Raw genomic sequence first — 25,303 nt, forward strand, 5'->3', positions numbered from 1 at the left:
TAAAAAGTCTGTGGGTGGAGGAGTAACTCTGCAAATTATTTAACAAAATGGGATTTGCTTGTATTCCTGAACTTCCTGCAGAGGATGGGGAGTTTGTTGATCACCCCAGACAAGCCTGTGGGTTAGGAGCTGCCTTTAAAGTGGACTTGAGGAAAATTAGGAAGAATCTTGGAGGTTCCATGCTTATTTATCTGTGTTCTTTAACCAGAGCTCAGCCAAAAGTCCTATATCCAAGCTGTTGGTAACTTTGCAGCTGAAACACTGGAGTTCTGATACTTTATCTCTGGATTAACTCAAACTTCCTGGACTGCTTTGGAACCTCCTGCGATTCCCCTGGCAGCAAGTGTTTTTTCCAAGGCAGGGCTCTGGTGCTCCTGGGATTTGTCTGGTTTCCTGCTGAAGATGGGAGAGACGTCAGGAAACTCCCTGTGCCACTAGAGGATGCTGTGAGATGACTTTAGGGTAACCCTGCCCTAAAGCTGCATCCATCCTGGATGGAAATCCACAGGACAGGGTCTCACAGTCTTGCTGAGCTCAAGTTTTGCTGTCAGAAGTTTCTTTTTGTTGTGGTGAGGCTGGGATTTCAATTTCTGTGTCTGTGGGATGCCTCACAAGTGCTTGTGTAAGCAAATCAAACCTCTGAAACACTTCACTCACTTCCTTGTGATAAACTTAACTATGTTATCAGTTTCTTTGTCACAGTCAAGCTGTGGATTTCCACTCTCAAATCTATTTTTAAACACAGGCTTACTTGTCTGTTTGTTTTCTAACCCTGCAGACTTTCCCCAGCTCTGGGTGGGATTTTGTTTGCACTGGAGCTGTAAAAGTTGATAAGCTGGAGCTGCAATCATCTCCTGCCAGGGAACAGCAACCTTCCTCTTATTGGGATGCTGGGGGAAAAAAGCTTATCTAATATGTGCCCTCTTCAAGAAATTGCATTTTAATTAAAAACCTTGCACATAACTTCACCAGTAAAGTTTAATATTCTGTAAAAGTGGATAAAGCCTTAAAGGTAAGAAATGGGCTCTGTGTCTTTTCACTGAGCTACTGATAATGTTTGCTGTGGTAACTCTTGCATTAGAAACAACTCTCTTGGTTCCACCTCCATCGTGGTGTTCATGTGAGTGTTTTGGAGCACTTTAATCCATGAGGAAAGGGAAATTATATAGGCTGGTATTTAATTTATTTGTTTCAATAGGGACACGCTTGGTGTGGGTTTTAAGTGGGTGCTGTGCTCTAGTTGAACATAACCCATTGATTCTGGCTCCAACCTTGGGTTTGGAGGTGAAGAAACCTACCACTACTTACAGAATCAATATTAGCCCCTTTTCCTACACAATTTGTTCTTTTTTTTATTGTAGATATAACCCCAAGACTTGGGTCTCTAGAGAAGTGTTACAGCTATGGTGTGGATGGCCCCTTTGGGACTGTAGTTGGAGCCCAAATATTGCTCTGCAGCTGGTCAGGATGTCAGGGTGACAGGGATGCCCTTCCTGGGTTACAGTCCAGCAGTGCCTGTGTGGCCCTGGTCCTGGTCCTGGCCCTGGCCCTGGCCCTGGCCCTGGCCCTGGCCCTGGTCCTGCTCCTGGCCTTGGTCCTGGTCCTGGCCCTGGTCCTGGCCCTGGTCCTGGCCCTGGTCCTGGTCTTGGCCCTGGTCTTGGCCCTGGTCCTGGTTCTGGTCCTGCTCTTGGTCCTGGTCTTGGTCCTGGTCCTGCTCTTGGCCCTGACCTGCTCACCCTGCACCCCAGGAGGCAGAACAGAGCTCTACTGCTCACTGTTATCACAGTCCTGCAGTGGATGCTGTAGACTTAAATTTTATTTTTTTAATTTTATTGTTGTAATTCAGCTTTTGAAAATAAAGGAATTTGCATCATTTCCTCACCAAGGTCCAAGAGGAGAGGGACAAACTCCTGCAGTGAGGCAGGGCCCACACTGCTGCTCACCCACCATGGGCTGAGGGAGCCAGGAAGGGGCTGGCAACACCCCCAGGCTGGGAACTCCAGGGAAAAGCCCACCTGGAATCCTGGGTCTGGGGTCCCCAAGGCCAGAAGGAGATGGAGGTGTTGGAGTGGGTCCAGAGGAGGCCCTGGAGCTGCTGGGAGGGCTGGAGCAGCTCTGCTCTGGAGCCAGGCTGAGAAAGTTGGGGGTGTTGAGGCTGGAGAAGAGAAGGCTGCAATGGGGAGACCTTAGAGCACCTTCCAGTGCCTGAAGGGGCTCCAGGAAAGCTGGGGAGGGACTGGGGACAAGGGCAGGGAGGGAGGGGATGAGGGGGAAGGGTTTCCAGATGGAAGAGAGATGAGATGTGAGGGAGAAATAGTTTGTTGTGAGGGTGCTGAGCCCCTGTGCCAGGTTTCCCAGAGAAGCTGTGGCTGCCCCATCCCTGGCAGTGTCTCAGCCCAGGTTGGATGGGGCTTGGAGCAACCTGGGCTGGTGGGAGGTGTCCCTGACCATGGCAGGGGGGTGGCAATGGAGGAGCTTTAAGGTCCCTTCCCACCCAAACCAGTCTGAGACTATGAAAACAAGATGGTTTCGGGTTTGTTTTGTTTTGAAGGGGAGTTGGAATGGGGTTTTTTTGGGGGGGGTGGGAGGTTTTTTTGTGGGGGTTGGTTCTTTTGCAGGGCTTTGGGTTTTTTATTTTTTGGGTTCCTTGGGTTTGGGGTTTCTTTTTGGCGTTTTGGGGGGTTTTGTTTGCTTGTTTATCTTATTATGTCTCAGCCCATTCCCATAACACTCAACCTCCAAAGGAGCTCGGGTACAGAGAGACCCAAATCCCCATTCCTCCTATTCCCCCCATCCCCACATCCCCATTCCCCCACATCCCCACTCCCCCATATCCTCATATCCCCATCCCCATTCCCCCTTATCCCCATCCCCATTCCCCCTTATCCCCATTCCCCCTTATCCCCACATCCCCATATCCCCATTCCTCCACATCTCCATCCCCATCCCCCCTTATCCCCATCCCCATTCCCCCTTATCCCCATTCCCCCTTATCCCCACATCCCCATATCCCCATTCCTCCACATCCCCATCCCCATCCCCCCTTGTCCCCATATCCCCACATCCCCACATCCCCATATCCCCACATCCCCATTCCCCACATCCCCTCATCCCCATATCCCCACTCCCCCATATTCCCATTCCCCCACACCCCCATATTCCCATATCCCCATTCCCCCATATCCCCACATCCCCACATCCCCATTCCCCCATATCCCCTTATCCCCACATCCCCATTCTCCCACATTCCCACATCCCCATTCCCCCTTATCCCCATATCCCCATTCCCCCTTATCCCCCCTCTCCACAACCCTCATCCCCATATCCCCACATCCCCATTCCCATCCCCATATCCCCACACCCCCCTATCCCCATGTCCCCACATCCCCATTCCCCCATTCCTCTATACCCCCTATCCCCCATATCTCCATTCCCCCACATCCCCTTATCCCCACATCCCCATATCCCCATCCCCTTATCCCCCCATCCCCATATCCCCCTATCCCCATTCCCCCTATCCCCATTCCCCCCTATCCCCATATCCCCTATCCCCATCCCCATTCCCCCCTATCCCCATTCCCCCCTATCCCCATATCCCCCTATCCCCCATCCCCATTCCCCCTATCCCCATTCCCCCCTATCCCCCCATCCCCATTCTCCCCATCCCATTCCCCCCCATTCCCCCCATATCCCCATTCCCCCCATATCCCCATTCCCCCCCATCCCCATTCCCCCCTATCCCCTTATCCCCCTATCCCCATTCCCTCCATATCCCCATTCCCCCCTATCCCCATTCCCCCCTATCCCCTTATCCCCCTATCCCCATTCCCTCCATATCCCCATTCCCCCTATCCCCCTATCCCCTTATCCCCCCATTCCCATTCCCCCTATCCCCTTATCCCCCTATCCCCATTCCCCCTATCCCCCTATCCCCTTATCCCCCTATCCCCATTCCCCCCTATCCCCCATCCCCTTATCCCCCCATCCCCATTCCCCCCTATCCCCATTCCCCTATCCCCTTATCCCCCCATCCCCATTCCCCCCTATCCCCATTCCCCTATCCCCTTATCCCCCTATCCCCATTCCCCCTATCCCCATTCCCCCTATCCCCCTATCCCCTTATCCCCCATCCCCATTCCCCCCTATCCCCATTCCCCTATCCCCTTATCCCCCTATCCCATTCCCCCCATATCCCCATTCCCCCCATTCCCATTCCCCTCCCTTTCCCACAATTCCCCGCCGCGAAAACAAAGTCCCACGTGACCGCCGGCGCGCGGAGCCCATCATGGCGTCTCCCAGCGGCTGCCGGCCCCAGCCCGGCGGGCAGGGCGGGGGTGGCGGCGGTGGCGGAGGGGCCGAACCCGGTACCGGAGCCGGTCCGGGGGTTTTACGAGGTTCCGAAGAAGACGCCGAGGGTCTGTACGTGGCGGTGGAGCGGTGCCCGCTCTGCAACACCACCCGCCGCCGCCTCACCTGCGCCAAGTGCGTCCAGAGCGGAGACTTCGTCTTCTTCGACGGCCGCGACTCCGAGAGGTACCCGCGGCCCTGAGGGGATGGGCGGGAAACGCGGAGCCCTCTCCTTCATCGCTGTGGGGTCCGACCCACCCGGTGTTAGGCTGCTCTTCCCCCGCTTCCCTCAGGGCTCCTGGGGAGGGGGGGGGGTGTTGTCCCCCCCTTTTCTTCCCCCCTGGAGCGGGGGTCTCAGGGTTTGGGGTGGGGGAACGGCCCTGGAGCTGCCCCGAGGTGAGGGGGGGAGGTAATGGGGGTCGGGGTGTGGGGTAGGGAATGGCCTTGGAGCTGCCGGGCCCACTGGGGGGCTGCAGGCAGAGCAGGGGGTATTGTTTAAAGTAGTAATAATAATAATAATAAATAATAATAATAATAATTCCTGGGTTTGCCTGGGTCAGGTGCAGCTGTCAGTGCCAGTGCTGGTGTGGCTGACAAAAGCTCTGGAGAGTTGAGGGCAAAAAGTGAGGAATGCAGCAGGGTATCTGAAGGGTCTCTCTGTTTTCAGCAGCAGGTGCTGAACCAGTGTCCTGCTAAATCATTAAATAAAATCTGGAAGGTGTGCAAGAAAACAAGACCTTTTGTTATTTGTTTCCCCTCTTTTCTTTCCTATCTATATAAATAGTCCTGATCAGGGGTGTTGGAATAGCAAAAAAATATAAAAATAATTCACTGGTGTTGCTCATGCACCTTCCTGCTCCTTCTGTGTGAAGTGTTGGCCCCACAGGAGAGCAGCTCAGTGAGTGTTACACCAATAACCAAATATCCTCATTACATGACTCAGATGTAGGCTGCCCCTCAGTAGCTGCTGCTCACAGTGTCCATCCCACACTCCTAAAGACTCTGCCCTCTCTGGAATAGCTCTGGGTTTTGGCTGGTGCCATGTTCTTGGTCCTTCATCTGTAGCTGTGGCAGCTGTTGGAGAGTCAGTTCTTGAATTATTTTGGGAAGGTGGCAAGCAGCTTGTTGTGCAGTAAGGTCCTTCTGTCTCCTCGTGTCCTCCTGCCAAACACCTGAACAGCCAAAGGGATGGAGGTGTCTTTCTCCAGGCTGAACAACCCCAACTTCCTCAGTCTGGCTTCACAGGGGAGATGTTTCAACCCCTTGAGCAGAGCCACTGAAATGCTGGGAGTGCTGGAGCAGCTCCCTGGGAAGCCAGGCTGAGGGATTGGGGTTGTTCAGCCTGGAGAAGAGGAGGCTCCCAGGTGAGCTCAGAGCAACCTTCCAATATCTGAAGGGGCTCCAAGAAAGCTGGGGGAGGGCTTTGGACATGGGGGGGTAGGGAGAGGACAAGGGGAGATGGGGTAAAACTTGGAGAGGGGAGATTGAGGTTGGACATAAGGAAGTTGAGAGAGTTGGGGGTGTTGAGGCTGGAGAAGAGAAGGCTGCAATGGGGAGACCTTAGAGCACCTTCCAGTGCCTGAAGGGGCTCCAGGAAAGCTGGGGAGGGACTGGGGACAAGGGACTGCAGGGATGGGATGAGGGGGAAGGGTTTCCAGATGGAAGAGAGGTGAGATGAGTGGAAGAAATAGTTTGTTGTGAGGGTGCTGAGCCCCTGTGCCAGGTTTCCCAGAGAAGCTGTGGCTGCCCCATCCCTGGCAGTGTCTCAGCCCAGGTTGGATGGGGCTTGGAGCAACCTGGGCTGGTGGGAGGTGTCCCTGACCATGGCAGGGGGTTGGGATCATCTTTAAGGTCCCTTCCAAGCCAAAGCATTCTATGATTCTGTGATTCTTCCAGTAATGTCAGTTGGAGTGGGTGCTGGGTGTCAGCTGGCAGCAGTCAGCAAAACTGAGACCTTAGTCTGCCACTGGATGGGGTTTGGGGTGTTTGTTTGTTTGTTTTGTGACTGACTGTGCCAAACTGTGCTCAGTCTTTCTCAAATAGATGGGGTGCTTGTGTTTGTAGGAGACTGCTCAGTGTTCCCTGCAGCTTCCATGAAAAACCTGAGTTTGGAATTTGGAACATAAACCAAGGGTTATTGTATTTTTTTTCTCTCCTGTTTTGTAGCCAGAAGATTTTGACTAAACATCAGGCTTAATTCTAGAAATCTGGCTGTAGCTTTTGTTGCAGTGGAACCACTGTCATTCTGTGTGAAGCAAGGCTACCACTCAGAAAACTGTGAAGCAGCAGGCTTAGCCAAAGTACCAGCTGCAACTGTTTACTAGAAAAAAACCAAAAAACTTTTATTTTCCTCGTGTGAAGCAAGATCAGCTTTTCCCTCTGGCAGTTTTCACTGCATTCTCCCAACATGCTTTAAACATCCTCTTCATCCATGGCTCTAAAAATCCTCTCTGTGTTTACCCTGTGCTTATTAACTGCAAGAATTCCTGTTTGTTGGAGGGTTTTTTGTCTTCTTTTTTCCCCCCTGTGCCTGCACATCCCTGTTTCCACAGGGTTTGTTTCTCCTGCTGCTCAGAACTTTCCCAAGTGCAATTCCTTGAAAAAAGGAACTTTATAAATGAACCAATAAATGAACTAACTAATACATAATGAACTAATATCTAATATAAATGAACTAATAAATGAACTAACTAATATATAATGAACTAATATCTAATATAAATGAACTAATAAATAGACTAACTAATACATAATGAACTAATATCTAATATAAATGAACCAATAGATGAACTAACTAATACATAATGGACTAATATCTAATATAAATGAACTAATAAATGAATTAACTAATATATAATGAACTAATATCTAACATAAATGAACTAATACAAATGAACTCACATCCTGATTGACACCTGAGTAACATGAGTGTGCCTGATTAGCAGCAGGAATGCTCAGAGCAGGGGCACAACCCTGTCAAACTTTGGGTTTCTTCTTTTTCCTTTGATTTAAGGGCATTGCTGGTTTTTCAAACTCTGCTGGGAATATTTTTTTCCTCATTCTGGAACTACTGATATAAAACCAAGAAGCAGCCTGTCCCTTCACTGCTCAGTTTTCTTTGTTTCCTTTGGGAGCAGCAAGTGGGTTTCTATGAATTTCTTGCAGTGTCAGCACAGAGAGAGAGGGAAAAACTCCTTAAACAGTGGTCACACACCATGGATAAACCCCACAGGGACAGGTGGAGCTTAACAGGCTGGATTTCAGGTTGTGTTTACTGCCATCCTTGTTTATTTCATAATTTTATGCCTTCTAGTAGCACCTGGGTTAATTTTAGATCAGTGTTTTGGAGGAGGCTGGCAGGGTCATGGCAAGGGCTTTTCTCTCTGAGTGCAGTGTGAGGAATGCAGAATGTGAGAGTGTGTGGGGTCACTTGGGCCTCTCCTTTGGCTTTTGGGAGTGTCACAGATGAGGAAAAGGATCATTCTTGTGAGAGGGAAACTCACAAGCACTCCCCTCACATCCACTTATTAGTGGTTTATTATTTAGTGGATATAGTTTGGTTTATTAGAATTTTCTTGTGATTTTTTTAAATTTATTTTTTTATTTTATTTTCCCTTACAAGTAGATAAACAATTTCATGTTCCAACAGTAAGAATTATTTCAGATTTCTTTTCACTGGACTGTAAGATTGAAGTTGTTCACAGGCCTGGCAAAAATCACACCCTGTGTATATGTGTGGAGGGAGAGAGCAAAGAGGTCTGCAGGTAACTTATTGAAGCACAACTACAATTAAGGATGAGTAGCCCGGAAGTCTTCCAGTAAAATTATCACTGACATCCTTCTTTTCATTAGTAATGTGTTGGATATTAAAAAAAAAAAAAAGAGCTGGCATCTTGATGCTGGGTTTCAGCTTTATTTCTTGCTCCCAGGAGTTTACTCCAGCCTCTCCTATGCATAAATTCCCAGAGTGTGTTTTACAAGCATGCTGAACTGCTTTGCTTTTATATGTCTGCAGATGGCAGGAGCCAAAGACAATGTAATCATGGTGTCTGAGCCTGTCTGACTCCTCTCAGCTGTGGTTTTGCTATTAGGAATGGTGACTTGGTTCAGCCATGGAGTTCTATCTGGTGAATAAGTGGAGTAATGGATGCACCTATTGCTGTCCTCAGCTTTAATCAAATCCTGCATATTAGGGAGTCCTCCTTTCAGCTTGCTCCTCTCTCATTATGAACATGTGGAAATAAGCCAGGTAACCACAGAAAAATCTCAGCTTAATGTGATAATACTTGAGGAAAGAGAAACATTTAAAGGATAATTATGAGATGTTTGAGCTCTGTCCTCTCAGGTTACTTTTAATCGGAGTTCCTGCCATAGTTCATCTGAAGTTTTGTCTCTTTGCCAAATTGAAAGGCTGTATATATATATATATATATATATAAACATATATTTACAGAGTGAGGAAAATTAGTTACACCATGCAGTTGAAATTTAGGCTGTATAAAGAAATTTAAATGTTTGCTAAAGGAATCTGTAGGAGCTGAGGTGCCTGAGGAGCTGTGGCTTTTTCAGGCTTTCACAAACACTTCTGTCTTCCCTCCCTGCTAAGAACTTAATTTAGCCCCAGATTCTTGCCAGATCACCCAGGATTTTGCTGATGCAGTGGACGTCCTTGGTGTGATTGCCTTCTTGTCAGCCTCCATGCCCACCAATCCAGCTTTGAACCCAAGAATTGCCAAATAATTACCCCAGCTCTCCCTCCCTCCCTGCCTGACCTCTTTCTGGGCCAAGTTATTTTTGGTTGCAGGCAAAGGTCAGGGGTGTGCAGTAAGTGTGCATTACTCCCTGGTCCCTGATGAGTGCTGGGGTGAGGACACACAGGAAAAACAAACTGGCTGAGGAGCCAGGCTCTGGTTCCACCACATTCCTCCAGCTCACCTGTGGCCTCTGCCAAGCACCCAGGGTTGGTTTGGGTTTGTTTTGGAAGGAAAACAGGTCTTTTGGGTTGACTAGGATGGTGGCAGCTGGTAGTTTTTGTTGTTGTTTTAATGCTGATCTCATCTGGGAGGGTGATTGTGCACTTTCTGAACCCAAAGTTAGCCAGCAGGCTTGCAGATTGCAGCCCTTCAGTGGAGCTTTTTGGTAAATTTTTTACCTGAAATCAAACCCTTGGAGATGAGCTGAGGGGGAGAGGCCCAAGGTGCCATCCTGTCAAGGCTTACTGTGTAATTCTTTCTAAACAAATCTTAGGTATCCCTGAAATGACAGACTTGATGGGTTGTACATGATGTCTTAGACCTCTGTTCATAGAATCATAGAATCATAGAATCATAGAATCCTTGGGGTTGGAAGGGACCTCGAAAGATCATCTAGTCCAACCCCCCCTGCCAGAGCAGGGCCACCTAGAGCACTTCGCATAGGAACGTGTCCAGGCGGGTTTTGAATGTCTCCAGTGAAGGAGACTCCACGACCCCCCTGGGCAGCCTGTTCCAGGGCTCTGTCACCCTTACAGGAAAAAAATTCCCTCGAATATTCAACTTGAACCTCCTGTGCTCCAATTTACACCCATTACCCCTTGTCCTATCACTGGTCACCACTGAGAAGAGCCTAACTCCATCTCCCTGACACTCACCCCTTACATATTTGAAAACATTGATGAGGTCACCCCTCAGTCTCCTTTTCTCCAAACTAAAGAGACCCAGCTCCCTCAGCCTTTCCTCATAAGGGAGATGTTCCACTCCCTTAATCATCTTAGTAGCTCTGCGCTGGACTCTTTCAAGCACTTCCCTGTCCTTCTTGAACTGAGGGGCCCAGAACTGGACACAATACTCCAGGTGCAGCCTCACCAATGCAGAATAGAGGGGGAGGAGAACCTCTCTTGACCTACTAACCACACCCTTTCTAATGCACCCCAGGATGCCATTGGCCTTCTTGGCCACAAGGGCACATTGCTGGCTCATGGTCATCCTCTTGTCTACCAGGACCCCAAAATTGTCAATCCTGTGTGTTCTAGAGGGGAATTAATGGATCATTTTTCTCTAGATAGACTTAACCCAAGACACAGTTTTGAGGTGCTGTGACAGGGAAAGCACAAAGGAAAGTTGGAAGGCCATGCTCTGGCTGAAGACAAAGCAGATTTACTATTTTTTAATGCCATCTAAGCCTCCTGGCTGCCTCTCTTGCTGTTTCCTCTTCCTGACAGCTTTGTCACTCCATCCTCCATTGAGATTTCTCAATATCCATTGCTCACATGCAGTTTTCTTCAAATGCATTTCTCAGCTCATTGTGGGACACAGAGGGGAGCAGAACATGGCTGCTGCGTATCTAAAGGGTGAAAACACAGGATGATGAATCCCCAAAATATTCCCTTTTCATCAGTTCTTTTCAGTTCCTGTAACTCAAGCAGGCACTTGGGTCATGGACTTGTGATGACTCCAAGTGCCTGGCAGAAATATGTAGAAAAAAATGCAACTTCTTGCTATTACCAATAAAAAGGAGATTTGGAGGTTATGTTAAAGTCTTAAGAGGGTGCTGTCCTATCTGGACCCACTCATGAGTAAAGTGTGAGGCACATCCAGGTTCTAGAGAGGAAAAAAATGCAGTGCTTGGTGTGTGGAAACCTGGATTGTCCACTGCCAGGGTGGACTCAGCTGACACCATCACAGCTCAGCCTCACTGCAGGGTTCAGAGATGGTGCTGTTGATTTCTCCAGTGACTAAAGGGTTTTAGAGTTCTGAATGTTTTTCTTAATACACAAAAATATTGATATTGCTATATAAAAATATAAAAATATTGATATTTATTGCTATAAATCTTCTAGAAACAGCAAGAAATTTTCTTCCAAGTTTGATAATACAACAAGCTGATGTGTCCTCATCTTAGGGGTTGTGTTGGAGTTCCTGTGAGACAGATGCTCTAGAATTCTGCAAGAGCTTTATACACTTAGCCATTACTTCCAAGGATTAAGACAGTTGAGTTTTAAGGACTCCCACAAGCTTCAATCTTTTGGATTGTTTCAGACAACTTACAATGTCATGTTGTGCAAAATATCACTGAAGAAACTTAATCTCTTCCAGGTTTTCAGACAAGAAAGAAAGGCTGATGCATCTCAAAACCAAGCAGAGGGAATTCCAAAAACAGTAAGTTGCAGTTATTAAATTAAAATAAACTCTATGAACTCTCAGAGTAACAAAACAATCTCTGTAGCACACTGTTGCTGGAGAGAAACCTAGACCAAATAGTCATAAAACTTTCAACCATGTTTTTTCTTCTAGTGTTTTGAAGGCCATGGAAGGGAAGGAGATAACTGATCAGCTGGTGAGTTGTTGTCCTGGTTTGGGCCAGGATAAAGGTGATTTTCTGTCTTGTACTTTTGCTTTTAGCTAAGTCTCTTGTAAGTAGTTGCACTTGCTGATGTGTCCTGGTTTGGGCCAGGATAGTTGTTCAGAGTGTTCCATAGTTTTTAAACACTCTGGATCCCTAAATCTCATAAAATTACAATTCACTTTGTGGTTGTTGTGTTGCTTTCCCAAAAAAACCTCTCCTAAGCAAAACTGACATGGACTCTGCAAGCAGAGTGCTCCAAACCACCAATATTTTTAATTTCATATCAGATATTTGTTCAACAACTTATTATGCTGATTGACTTCATCCTAAGCAAGCATTTGGTTTGTTTGTGGCTTTCTTCTGTGCACAAAGTGTCTGAAATACCCATTTGTTCATCTGATCCACCTCAGAACACCCTGCTACTTTTGCACTGCCTTTGTTGTTAATCATTACTCAGTGTGTCTGAAGGCCTTTTGTGCCCTAGATTTGCTGAATGTTCATTTTTTTTGTTTTGTTTTGTTTTCAGAGATGGAAAATAATGTCTTGCAAGATGAGGATTGAGCAGCTGAAACAGACCATTTGCAAAGAAAATGATGAAATGACAAGACGTGAGTAATGCCTCAGCTTTTGTGAGCTGGAAAACTCTCTGCCTTAGGGTGAAAAACTCAATCAGTGGGAATGGGAGTGTTAGTTTTTAAACAAGGTGAATTTTCCCAAACTGTCACCTCTTAAATCAACTTGAAGGCAAAATCACTGAGTGGTTTTTAGGCTTTTTATGCTTGAGTTTTAATTAGCCAGCAATAGGCATTATTCAGCTGGATGGAGATCATTTTGCAACAGCTTTAAAAGGAAATGCTTCACAGCCTATGGCTTTGCCTTTGTCCCTAGAGATGGCTTCACTTGGTGTAGTGTTTCTGATCACTTCCTCTTGATAAAGAGGAGCAAACAGCTCTGCAGCTGTTAAGCATTTAATGTAACTGATGAATTTTAACCCACACCTGTCTAGGAATCCTAAAATCCTTACAGGAGGGGCTGGTGAGTTGCCACCATTTAGCAGCTTCAGTCTGGAAACTCACTACATTTTTTACACCCAAGAGATTTGTAGGATCATTTTTCCTGGGATGGGAACATGCAGCATTCCTTACAACCTACATGCAAAGGAAGGGCAGGAAGCATATTCAGAAGCATAATGATTGACTCAGGAATATTTATGACTTGAAATTCAAGAGGAGCCAAACAGAAGGAGTGGAATATACCTTGAGAGTAGTTACAAAGGAATAGCACAAGCTTGCAGCAATACCATCAAAAAGGTTGAGATGCAAAATGATTTTCAATTAATAAGGAGGCTGGATAGTAGCAATAAGAAATGTATAATGAGGAAAAGGTGAAGGAATAGACAAGTCTGTTAGTTAAGAGGTCAGAGAAAAAATAACAGTGCAGAGAAGACTCAAGCATTCAGTAGCTTCTTCACTTTGTCTTGCAAAGAAAATGTGATCAGCTGCTTAGGAAGATAAAACTTTATGTCATGACTGCAGGCTAAGGAAAGAAAACAGAGAAAGAAAAGATTTAAATCAGCAAAGCCTTGTGAGAGTCACCTTAGAGAACTCAAGGAACAAGTTGAAGTTGTCTGTGGAGCACTTGAGAAGACATAAGGAGAGGATGTCCCAGGAAACACAGCAACAACTGTGTCTGGTTTTCAGAGGGGGGAGGAAGAACTGATGACACAGGCATCCTTGATAAACCTCTGGCCACTTTGGTGGTTTGAAGGAAGGGAGATGAAAAATAGGCACCACTTTGTCAAGAAGAAACCATGTCAAATCAATCCATTGTCTGAGGATGAAGTCATCTAGCAGAGGATGAAGCAGAAGATGGACTCAGCACTACCCCAAACTGTGTCATGAGCAAGCAAAGGCATTTGCTCAGGTGTAATCACTGTCAGGTTGACACACAAGGCTAAAAAGGCTCCATTTGGAGGATGGTGAGACAGGTGGGGCTCAGCAGGGACTGGTTCCTGGCCCAGTTTTGTCCAGTGTTTTCCAGAATAGCTTCCATGGTGGAATAGAAGGTGGCATGGAGGAAGTCAAGATGGATGACAACATGACTTCTGTGGATTAAATTCAAAATTGTCCATATAAATGGACAATGTCATCCAAAAAAGGACAAAGCCAAGTGTGTGTTTATTAGGAAAGAAATAAATAAACCCCAAGCTAGCAACAGGGGTGAGACTTAACAGGAAAGGATCTGGGGATCTGCAAATTAACCAAAAATCTCATGCTGCCCAGAAAGGTTCAGGCCTCTCTCTGGGTTACACTGCTGTAAACACAGAATTTCTGATGGCAGCAATTACCCTGCTGTGTGACCAGTGTTGGGGTTGCCTCAGTGGAAGTCCTGTGTCTCATCTGAGCAATTTAAGATACAAAACCAACTGGAGAAAGTCTGGAAGAGAGTATTAGGAATAAAACACAAGGAATGACTTAAGAAAAATTGATGTTTGGTGTAGAGAAGAGGAAGATGAAGAAAAGCCAAGCTTTTCAGTAGGTTAGAAGATTATTATTGATACAATAAGTGCTTTATCTCTGTAGTCTGTGAATAAAGAGGAATTTGTCAGTGTAGCTTTGAGGAACTTGGTCTTGGCTCTGAAGGTGGCAAAATGTTAGGACCAACTGGGCAGTGGTTCCTCCACTTTTCTACTCTTTTGTGAAGCTTTTGTGACTTCTCTGATCCACGGGCAACTTGATTAGATTTAACCTGTCAACTATTGGCCAGCTGGCCTGCTGTTAGCTCAGTCACCCCAAAATTTCTGTTGCAGTTAGACTCAAAATGAAAGCCAGCAGATCAGGAACCCAACTTGGGTCACTCATGGACCAACCCAGAAAATGGAAAGAGGTTGTTTCTCCTCTCTTGGATGTGATATAATTTAATTTTCTGAAATAAGAGAAGTTTTTAGAACACTGGGTTCCTGCTTTTGGAGCTGACTCTTCTGGATACCTCAATAATTGATGTTTCTTAAAATGAGGTTTTCAGATGTGTGTGTTTGCCTCCTGTCTGTGGAGAGCAGCTCAAGGAGAAATCCTGCAAGTATCTGGCATAGCTCTCTTGGGCAGAGATTGGCTTTGCATCTGCTTGTATCTATCAGGCAGTGCAGGTTTGGGGGACACAGTGGTGTCCTGAAATACATCTGGGGACAAATTTTAATCACCTCATAAGCTGGGTCAGAAAGCAGAGGTGCTGTGCCAAAAAAAAAGGACCCTTGTTCTGCACCAGGAAGCTGCTAAAAGGAGAGGTGTGTGCAGTGTTCTCCCCAGCTTCTCAAGTAATTGCTGCAGAAAAGGGAGTTCACTTAGTGAAAAAGTGGCCTTTCAAGTACAATATGAATGTGAAAATTGAACAGATGGGTGTTTTATTTGTTTAATTCCTCCTCTGTCTCTTACTCTATGCAAAGGGGGAGTTGGGGAATAGGAATGCAAACATCAATTGAGTTTTCTCTTGATGTTACAGGAATGCTGAAAGGAAGCTGAATTACTAGGTTACACCTAGGGATTCTTGGTATAGCTCAGAGAAAAGTCACTTTTTCTACTTTTCCTGTAACAGGGGGTCACTTATTTTATGAACCTGAGGGTTATGACTTCTCCTCTACATGGAGAACCTGTTCTCACCTTTACTGTGGAACTTTGCACCTCCCATGTCTCGGATAGAATCACAGAATCACAGAATTGGCTGGGTTGGAAGGGACCTCAGAGATCATCAAGTCCAACCCTTGATCCACTCCCACTGCAGTTCCCAGCCCATGGCACTCAGTGCCACATCCAGGCTCTTTGGAAATATCTCCAGACACGGAGAATCCACTACTTCCCTGGGCAGCCCATTCCAATGCCTGATCACCCTCTCCAGAAAGAAATCCTTTCTCATCTCCAACCTAAACCTCCCCTGGCACAACTTGAGACCCTGCCCTCTTGTCTTGCTGAGAGTTGCCTGGGAAAAGAGCCCAACCCCCCCCCTGGCTCCAACCTCCTTTCAGGGAGTTGGAGAGAGTGATGAGGTCTCCCCTGAGCCTCCTCTTCTCCAGCCTCAACACCCCCAGCTCCCTCAGCCCTTCCTCACAGGACTTGTGCTGGATCCCTTCACAGCCTCCTTGCTCTTCTCTGGACCTGCTCCAGCACCTCAATCTCCTTCCTGAGCTGAGGGGCCCAAGATCACCCTTCCTACCAAACACATTGTGGATCACAACAGTTAGAAATTATTCCTGACATTCAGAGAAAGCTCCTTCTGTGTCTCTGGGGGTTGGGTACCAGCACCAGGGACTGAGCAGAGCTCTCTATAGTTCCAGCTCTGCTGGAGAAAACCATGAGGAGCCTTTTTATGCCAACCAAGGCATGGCAGAGCACAGCCCCATGGGTTAGAATGGGTCTGGGGTCCCATATTTTGGATATACCCTTTAGGTTTTGTGCTCCACTATTGGGAAGAGTGACAGTTTGAGGTGTTTGAGGTAGCTGTAGCTGTTTGAGAAGTTTTCTTGATTTTAATAATACATAATGCAGCCTCTCTGGGCAGCAGATGCCAGGGACCATTCTAATTCTAGTTCTGGTCTCATCTGTGCCTTGCAAATCAAATAAATCAGTAAAACCTTGTCTGGGATAGTGCTTCCCTTCTGTGCAAGGGACAGTTACTCAGCTTCTTGATTACAGGAAAGTGATTCCATGCTGCAAGAGAATGTGAGGCTGTTCCTTTTCGGCCATAAAAATGGGAATCAAGTGGATCATAGACTTCCTCACAAAGCAGGGTGCATTATGAATTTTAGATATGTATTTGGAGAATGTGTGTAAGAAATATTTTCCTATGCTTTTGAAAGACAGAGGTGGTTAACCCACTCCCTTTAGCACCACTTGTTTGTGGGAGCATCACTGCAGTCAGGTTATTTTACAGAAGAATCAGTAGATGCTCTTGAAAAGTATTTTTTTTTTTCCTACCCTCAGTGTGCCTGATGCTCTGGGAGTAAATTCAGGCAACTGCAGCACTTGAGTACAAAGAACATTTCTCTTTTTGTGACAGTCAGTGTTCCCTTGTGGTACCAAGAAGTCTGCACTGTTGGGATCCAAGGGCTTTGAGAGCACGTGTGAGTGTGGTGTGAAGCCCATAAAGGGTGCCAGAAATGGTGAAGGAAGATGCTATCTGCACTGGATTTTGGCTGCAAGCAACATGTGTCTTTTTGGCCAGTGCCATGCAAACATGTAGAGTCAAGCTATTTCTGTCATGATTACCTCAGAAGTTTAATTAAACTGGGGAAATCTTGGCTTTCCTGCTTCAAATCCAAAAATTGCTGGGTGAAAGATAAGGAAAGATTAAGCCCAATTTCAGTCTCTTTGGTGAGATCTTCAGGAAAGATTAACAAGTTGTACCACTGAGCAGCTGGAGAATGTTAATAGTTGAAGCAGAATTTTCTGGTTTAAGCTGCAACAGATCTTGTTTTCCATAAATATTAATAATGCTTTTCTCAAGCCTCCTCCCTCCAAGTACCTCCCAGCTCCTTTTCCAGGGCCAACATCTGCTGCTCTTTTCACAGATGCAGAGGGGCTTCTGAGAATCAAAGAGGAGAACCAGAAGCATTATCGGAGGGCTCAGAGGCATCAGGAGAAGAAGGAGAAGATCCAGAGGCATAACCACAAACTGGGAGACTTAGTGGAGAAAAAAACCTCTGACCTGAAAACCCAGTATGAGCACCTGGCAAATCTTCGTCGGACGCATATCCTGGAGCTGACATCAGTCATATTTCCCATGGAAGAAGTGAAAACAAGCATGAGGTACAGGAGGCTCAGGCTTTTGGGTTGGTTTTGCTTAGCTTTAGCCCCCCAGGAGTCATGTAAAGTGTAAGCCAGATGCTCTCTTAGCATCCGTGGGGAGAAGGTGTTTCCCAAAAGGTAGAGGTGGAGGTGCTGGCATCTCCCCAAGGACAGAGCTGAGGTGTGTGTCCAGTGTTAAACTTTGTTCACATAGATAATTAAACATCCCAGAACAAAGTTTTGGGAATGAGGAGTTTTGTAGGAGTGTTCACAGAATGCCAGACTGGTTTGAGCTGGAAGATCACCCAGTTCCAGCCTCCTTATATAGGTAGGGACATCTCCCACCAGCCCAGGTTGCTCCAAGCCCCATCCAACCTGGCCTTGTTTGGAGTGTTTTCCACAAGCATTTTGCTCTCTGTCAGATCTGGCTAAGTGTCTGCCCAGTGCATCTCTGGTAATGTTTTTAAAACATCTTTGCAAACACTCTGTTCCTCTTTGGGTGCTACAGAGATCCTGCAGATGTGTCTTCTGAGGGTGACAATGCTATGACCTCTAGCACTGTGAGCAAGCTGGCAGAAGCCAGGAGAACCACATATCTCTCTGGGAGATGGGTGTGTGATGATCATAATGGGGACACCAGCATCAGTATCACAGGGCCCTGGATAACCCTCCCTAATAATGGAGACTATTCAGCCTACTACAACTGGGTGGAAGAGAAGAAGACTACACAAGGACCAGGTAAGCAGCAAGGTCTGAGGAGGCAGCTGGGATGTTCCAGAAGCCATAGAACATTGCCTGCCAGCAGAAGGCACTGAGGAGCAGTAGCCTGGTCTGTAGGTTTTCACCTAGATATAAACCCAAGTCAGAAATAAATAGCAGGCTAGGGATGAGTCCACTGAAATCCTCTTTGGCAGAAAATGCTGACTGGGACACAGCACAGTGTGATAGAAAGATAAAGTTAATTATTCACAGTTTTGACATGGTTCACATGCTGCCTTTTTAACAGGAATTCCAAGAATTACTATTTTCTACCACCTTCTGACAGCTTTCACTGTTAATGATTGCTGGGTTTCAGGCTGCTCTCAATCCTTACAAATGACATTTTCCAGAGTAGACTTGGGTAACACATTAACACACCCACTGAGGCTTCATCATGAAGTGAGACTTTCATGGGGTTCTTCTTTCTTTTAGATATGGAACACAATAACCCTGCTCACACCATCAGTGCTGCACTGTGCTATGCAACTCAGCTTGTTAACACTTTGTCTCTCATACTTGATGTCAATCTGCCCAAGAAGCTCTGCAACAGGCAAGTGAATGCAAGCCTCAGAGGAGGTGAATCAGTGACCAGTTTTGACTGATCTTCACTCAGTTTTGGTTTGTGAACAAAGTAATTACTTGGAGCAGCTTTTATGGTAACAGTTGATGGCTTACAGGTTTTTCTGCTGTTTAATTGGGGCAAATTAATTTTGCTTTTTAATCCTAGTAGGATTTTAGGCTGCAGTTGAGAGTCTCTCCCTCCTTTTTTACCTCCTGAGAGCATAGGCCAGCCATCAGAGCTGGAAATAACAGCCTTCTAATTGACATACTGAGCCTCATCAAATTAGAAATGAATATATGATGGTCTGTGAAAAGCACTTTTCATTTTATGAGACCCTGCTGTGCTTTACAGAATCCCAGCCCAATTCAGCAGCTCTTACTCATCTCAGATATCCCCACTGCATTAAGTGCTGTAAAACAAGGCCTTGAAATCTGGCATGGCAGCAATTCTCTTGAGGATAAAACACCAAGGGGGGAACATACCTGGCTGCCAGGCACCTGGGAATGTATAGCTTAAAACTCCTGATGAAGGGTACTGTTAGGTTTTTAATGTTCATGTGGAGCAGATGGGATCTGTACAGAAGTCCTGAGGAAGCTGTAGACCTGGTCAGGGTCCTAGAGGTCTCAAATAAGCTGCTGGGATTCTTTTTAAGTGTTTAAAATAGTGGTTTCTGAAGTGAGGGCACAGAAGTGCATGGAGTCTCTGCAATTTGAATTTTCTTTTTTTTTTTATATTATCATTTAGTTGCTCAGTCTTCACAGAAGGAAAAGGCTGAGAACAGGAAATCATGCAAGGTTTAAAAGGAAAGCCAAAATATCTTGGCTGCAGTGGGTCTTTGAGTTTCACCCAGTTTACATTACCTGTGCTCTTGCAACTGGTGAGATGAGGGCAAGCAGGGCTTGGTGGTGAAATGCTCACAGTCTTGCAAGGTGAAAAATTAATCTCCTGAGCACTCTTAAAATGGGCTGCAGAGTTCAAACAAATGCTCTCTGCAAGGATGTTTACTTCAGGACTTGTTGGGCAAGCTGATGGCTCCAGAGGTGTCTTTTTCCCAGTGTTTTGCTCTGTGTATATAAATATCTGTGTGTGGTTTTCTCACCAGTGAGTTCTGTGGAGAGAATCTCAGCAGACACAGGTTCATGCGGGCAGTGAAGAAGCTGAATGCCAACATCCTTCACCTTTGCTTCTCTCAGGTAGGGGAGGGAAATGCCCATTTGGCTTCTTTAAATAGCTTTTCAAATCACCAGCTGTGCCTGCAAGGTTTCCTCCAGTAACTGATGATGGTTTTTTTCCTTCCCTCCCCTGTGGCAGCATGTGAATTTAGATCTGTTGCACCCCCTGCACACTCTCAGGAACCTTATGTACCTGGTCAGCCCAGACACTGAGAACTTGGGCAGGTAAGAAAAAAACCACATCTCAATTCACCTGTGACCAAAGCCCTTTGGAAGTTAGGTATTTGCTGTGTTACTCAGGGGGAAGTTCTTCTCTCCTGCTGTACCTATAGAGCAGCCTTCAGGACTTCAAAAAATCAGAGGAATTACAAGGAGGAGATGGGAAAGGGCAGGAAAAAGGGTCCTGAGTAGGAAATGAGATTTCAGAGGGGTGTCTGCTGGGCTTCTGCATATGGCAGGCTCAGCTGGAGGCTTTGTAGCTGATCCTGGACTTGTTTCCCCTGTGCTAGGAAGTAGGAACCTCCCTCCCACCCTCCAGGGGACAGCAGCACAAGTGCCAGGCACTATCACTGCTCCAGCATCTCCCTGCACTCATCTTGCCAACCTGTAAACACCTGAGGACATCCAGCAATGTAAATCCTCAACCAAACACTAGATAAAGCTTTCCCAAAATACTCCCAGTCAGTGAGCACCCTAGACAAAAGTCAAGACTTCAAATAAGACTCATTTCTATGTAAATGAAGATTAAAGTTAACTTTTCTCTTAACTCAGGATGTGATGAAAAGAATCACATCCGTTCCTGTGGGCTGCATGCATCAGCTTTAATCACCTTTATTTTTTTTTAAACAAAATAAAAAAGCCAGCAACATTGATTTCCTGTTGGGATAATCCAGTCACAAGTCAGTTGTGCCTGAGACAGCCTGCAAATATTTGTTTAACCTCACTCCTGCTTTACTCCCTCTGCAACACACTAATGTTCTGAAATCTGCTTTTCCCCTTTGCTCTCCTGTACAGGTCTAGTGCCAGGTTTTCTTTTAAAACTGCAGTTTTTATTTTAAAACCTGCAGTGCCACTAGGAGGAAGTGAATGCTGCCTCTAACCTGAGTTATTTGGGTACATCCCTGCTGATTGAGCCCAAAGATATGAAGAGCTAAGGGTTTGTAACATGGCTCAGTTTGGAAGAAAATACAGGCTTGCTGCTGCTTGTCTGAAAACAAGGAGAGTGCAGGAAAATTCCCAGAGAATGAAAAATCTTTCCTGGAAAGCAGCTCCTGTAAAAGAGCCAAGTGCCACAGTGGACAGAAAGCTGAGCCTGACAGATCCCACGAGTGGGACACCCATCAGTTGGGTCCATGGAATAAAAGAAAAGGTTCCAGGAACCAAGTGCTGAGGAATACGGGTTTGGGGGGTTTGGCAGAGCTGGGTTAATGGTTGGACTTGATGATCTTAAAGGTCTTTTCCAACCAGAATGATTCTGAGTTGGAGAAAATCCCTCCCAGTGAGGGGAATAGTTTACACTGTATAAATAGCTTACACTGTATGAAGCTGTTTTAACTTGCTGGAGTTGAGCTTGAGTGGTGACTTTGATTTCCACACCTTCATGAGGAGAAAACTCAGGCTGCTGGGTGGCTTTACAGACACAATTGGAAGCCAAGAGCCTGAGCTGGGTGGAAAGGAAGCTCATGCACTTAGCACAGAGTGTAATTACCTGCAAGAATGAAGGTGGAGATTCCCTCTTTCCTTGTGTCACCCTGTCAGGGCTGGATGAGTTTCTGGAATTGATGTTTTCATCAGGCAGAAGTTCCTGGGCTGAGGATCAAGGGGAAGGGGTGGGACATGATAGCCTTTCATATGGAGGAGGTCACTGGAGATGATCTAGTGGTCCCTTCTGGCTTTAAACCCTGTGACTCTCTTCTGATGTTGCCTTGTTAAGCAGAACACTGCCAGGAGGCAGCACTCCCATTCCTCTGGATCATGAAAGAGGAGTGTTTACCTTTCATTTCTGTCTGCAGAGTTTGCAGCAGCCAGCTTGCTCTCTTTCCCTCTAGATGTCTTGGCCTCTAGTCTCATTTCTAAGCTTCAGTTTTCAGATACTTAACATTTTGTCAAGCTTTCATTGCCTGGATTAACATTTTTCAGGGTCCTTCTCCCACTAAGGCAGGAGAAGTGCTCACCCATGTTCAGTTCTTGCTCCTGTTTGTGTGCTTTGGAGTGAGCTCTGGCAGGGATGCTCCTTGCTGGAGGGACTCCACCATCCACCACCTCCCTGAAAACCTCACACTCTCTGAAACTGCCTATTTTTGCTCAGTAAAATGATTAGAGATTTTTGGCTGCCTGTACTCCAGTGCCAGGCAGTGGGATGGGGCAGGATGCAGTTGCTTCTCCCACCAGGTAGAGGCAGCAGGAAACTCAAGAGTCCCAGCACAGGTGGGTTTGGCTGAGACCTCTGGAGATCCAGCCCATCACCCCAGAGCCAACTGGAGGATTTTGAGTAATTCCAGTGATGGAGCCTCCCCAGCCCCTCTGGGTGACCTCTTCCAGTGTTTTGGCCAACCTCATGGCTGAATAGATTCTGAGCTGTGGGAGGCCTCCAGCAGGGAGTTGTGCCAGGCAGGTTCTGCCAGCTGCAAACTCCACCTTCCCCTCACTGGCAGAGCTGCAGCCATCTCAGCCTGGACAAGGCTGAGACATAAAAAACAAAACCAAAAAGCTGTTCCACCTCCAGCTGGGATCTCCTCCAGTGGAGAGCTGAATTATCTGTCATGAACATTTTATTTTCTGTCTGCCAGGTTCACTGTCTGCTGCCAGAGCACAACAGCTCTGCTGCCCTTCCTGCTCCCTGCAACCTCTTCCTTGGCCCTTCCTTTAGTTTCACTGTTATCATAAATGTCAGTTCTCTCCCTACCCAAGTTCCTCCTTGCCAGCTGATAAACCCCAGAGGTGTTTCACTTTCCTGCTCTCCTCATGCCCAAGCAGGGTGCAGGGACATGCTGGGCTCTCACACCACCCAAGTGACAGCACTTCTGCTGTGCTGTACCACAGAACCCCATAGACTGCTTTGGGTTGGAAGGGACCTTAAAGCTCCTCCATTCCCACCCCCCTGCCATGGGCAGGGACACCTCCCACCAGCCCAGGTTGCTCCAAGCCCCATCCAGCCCCGTATCCCAAAGGGAAATGCTACCCTGAGGCCTTGTTTCAAAGCTCCATCACTCTCTAGCTGAGATGTTTCTTGATGTCTCCAGGCTGGCTGCTCCTTCCAACCCCAGCTGAGATTTTCACTTGTGCTGGAGCATCACAGCCCCACCAAGGCCAATTTTACACCAGCTGAGTCTCCAACTCCTGGTATTCCACCTCCTCTCCCCCTTCAGCTTCCCCCTGAATCCATTCCCTCCATAGACCCTGTTGGGTACACACTGGTTAAAGTCCTCTTATCCATTATGGAAAACAAGGAAACTCAGTGGCTTACCCAGGGTTTGCTGTGTGCTGCTCCAGGGGGGATTTCTTTTGAGAGCATCACACACGTGGCTAAACATAGATCACAGAATGGTTTGGGTGGCAAGGGAGCTTAAAAATCACCCCCCTGCCATGGTCAGGGACACCTCCCACCAGCCCAGGTTGCTCCAAGCCCCATCCAACCTGGGCTGAGACACTGCCAGGGATGGGGCAGCCACAGCTTCTCTGGGAGACCTGGCACAGGGGCTCAGCACCCTCACACCAAGGAATTTCTTCCTTAGATCCAATCTAAACCTCTCCTCTCCCAGTTTAAAGCTGTTACCCCTCATCCTACCACTACCCCCCCCTTGAAAAAACCTCCCTCCCCAGCATTCCTGTCAGCAGGAAGGGACTGACCCCATGGTGTCCCTCTTGGCAGGTCTGGGCCCTTCGAGATCAGCGCTGACCTGGAGGATTCCATGGAGTTTGTGGATCCCAGCGCCCCGGGGGAGACGGACGAGAGCGGGGACGAGCACATCAGTGATGAGGAGACAGACCTGGGGACAGACTGGGAGAATCTGCCAAGCCCCAGGTTCTGTGACATCCCCTCCCAGCAGGTGGAGATGCTGCAGAGCCAGAGCACACAGGTGTCTCAGCCCATCGCCAGCAGCAGTGCTGGGGGGATGATCTCCTCTGCTGCTGCCTCCGTCACCTCCTGGCTGAAGGCTTACACTGGACACCGCTGAGGAAAACGGGGGGAAAAAGGATCTTTTAGGGGTTTTTGTGGAAGGAATCCCCCTCCCCGAAGATGCTGTAGTAAAACCTTACGTATTCAGTTTGAGTAGTGCCTGGAACAAAGCAAAGGTCAGGCTTTCATTTTGTAAGCCAGAAACCTTTTTATTTACCCAAGATGACTGTGCTGGTACTGTTTTGTAAATTAACTTAACCACGGACTTCTGATGGATCCTCTGAGGGCACTTTCTGTCCTGCTCTGTTGAGTACTGAAAAAAACCAACAAAAAAAAGGACCCCAGCAGCCTCCAGCTCTACTTTCTACAGGAGAAATGGATTTTGGAGTACTGGGATCAGGATGAGTACGGAGGGAAAAGGCTGCTCAGGCTGCAGTCTGGACAGCGGTGCAAATGCAGTTCCCATTTTCTTAAAACTCTACTTACAGGGTTTTTTTGTTTGTGTGTGTTTTAAAGCTGTCTTGCATAATGCAAAAATGCGTATTTCTAACTTTTTTTTCATTCAGGACATGAAAAATGATGCATTTTTAACATGTTTTCTAATCTCCGTTGCCATATTTTTTTAATACAAAAGGATCAGCATGGACAGGAATTCACACAGCGAATTTGCTTTCATTTTAGGTGTGGTTGTGGAACCTTCACCCAGTGTTGCTGTAGCAAACTGGCTCGTTTCATGCTGTAGGTAGTTTAGAAGCTTGGTGTTGTGCTGTCCAGAGCACACAGGCTCTTTATTATCATACACCAAAGAAACCCTGGACATTCTCTTAGCCAGACCCACGTTTGATGCTGATACAGGATTGCATTGTTGCAATAATAATCCCTCAGCTGACACCACCACCACCACGTTGCCACTTCTTAATATTAGGAAAAAAAAACCCGACCTCATTTCAAGCTAGTTTAGAAGCCCCAGGCTCCACACTGCATGTTTTTTCAACTCTCTTCTGTTTTATGTTGATGGTGGGGTTGGTTTTGTGTTGACTCAGTTCAGGAAGGAGATTGAGGTGCTGGAGCAGGTCCAAAGGAGGCAACTGGGCTGGTGAAGGGACTCGAGCACAGATCCTATGAGGAGAGGCTGAGGGAGCTGGGGGTGTTGAGGCTGGAGGAGGCTCAGGGGAGACCTCATCACTCTCTCCAACTCCCTGAAAGGAGGTTGGAGCCAGGGGGGGTTGGGCTCTTTTCCCAG

The 25,303-nt window shown here is 46.9% G+C and overlaps 1 protein-coding gene across 1 annotated transcript; it reads left to right on the forward strand.

The window, feature by feature from the left end:
• Nucleotides 1-4,285: 4,285 nt before the first annotated feature.
• ATG14 (autophagy related 14) lies at nt 4,286-24,376 on the forward strand. The gene is made up of 10 exons (XM_030452009.1): nt 4,286-4,533; nt 11,421-11,483; nt 11,619-11,661; nt 12,197-12,278; nt 17,231-17,468; nt 17,956-18,185; nt 18,639-18,756; nt 19,871-19,961; nt 20,080-20,165; nt 23,812-24,376. Exons 1-10 carry the CDS (start codon nt 4,286-4,288, stop codon nt 24,116-24,118), a joined length of 1,506 nt encoding a protein of 501 aa, XP_030307869.1. The 3' UTR covers nt 24,119-24,376.
• The last annotated feature ends 927 nt before the right edge of the window (nt 24,377-25,303 follow it).

The sequence above is a fragment of the Calypte anna genome, chromosome 5A (assembly GCF_003957555.1).
Source record: "Calypte anna isolate BGI_N300 chromosome 5A, bCalAnn1_v1.p, whole genome shotgun sequence".
NCBI lineage: Eukaryota > Metazoa > Chordata > Aves > Apodiformes > Trochilidae > Calypte > Calypte anna.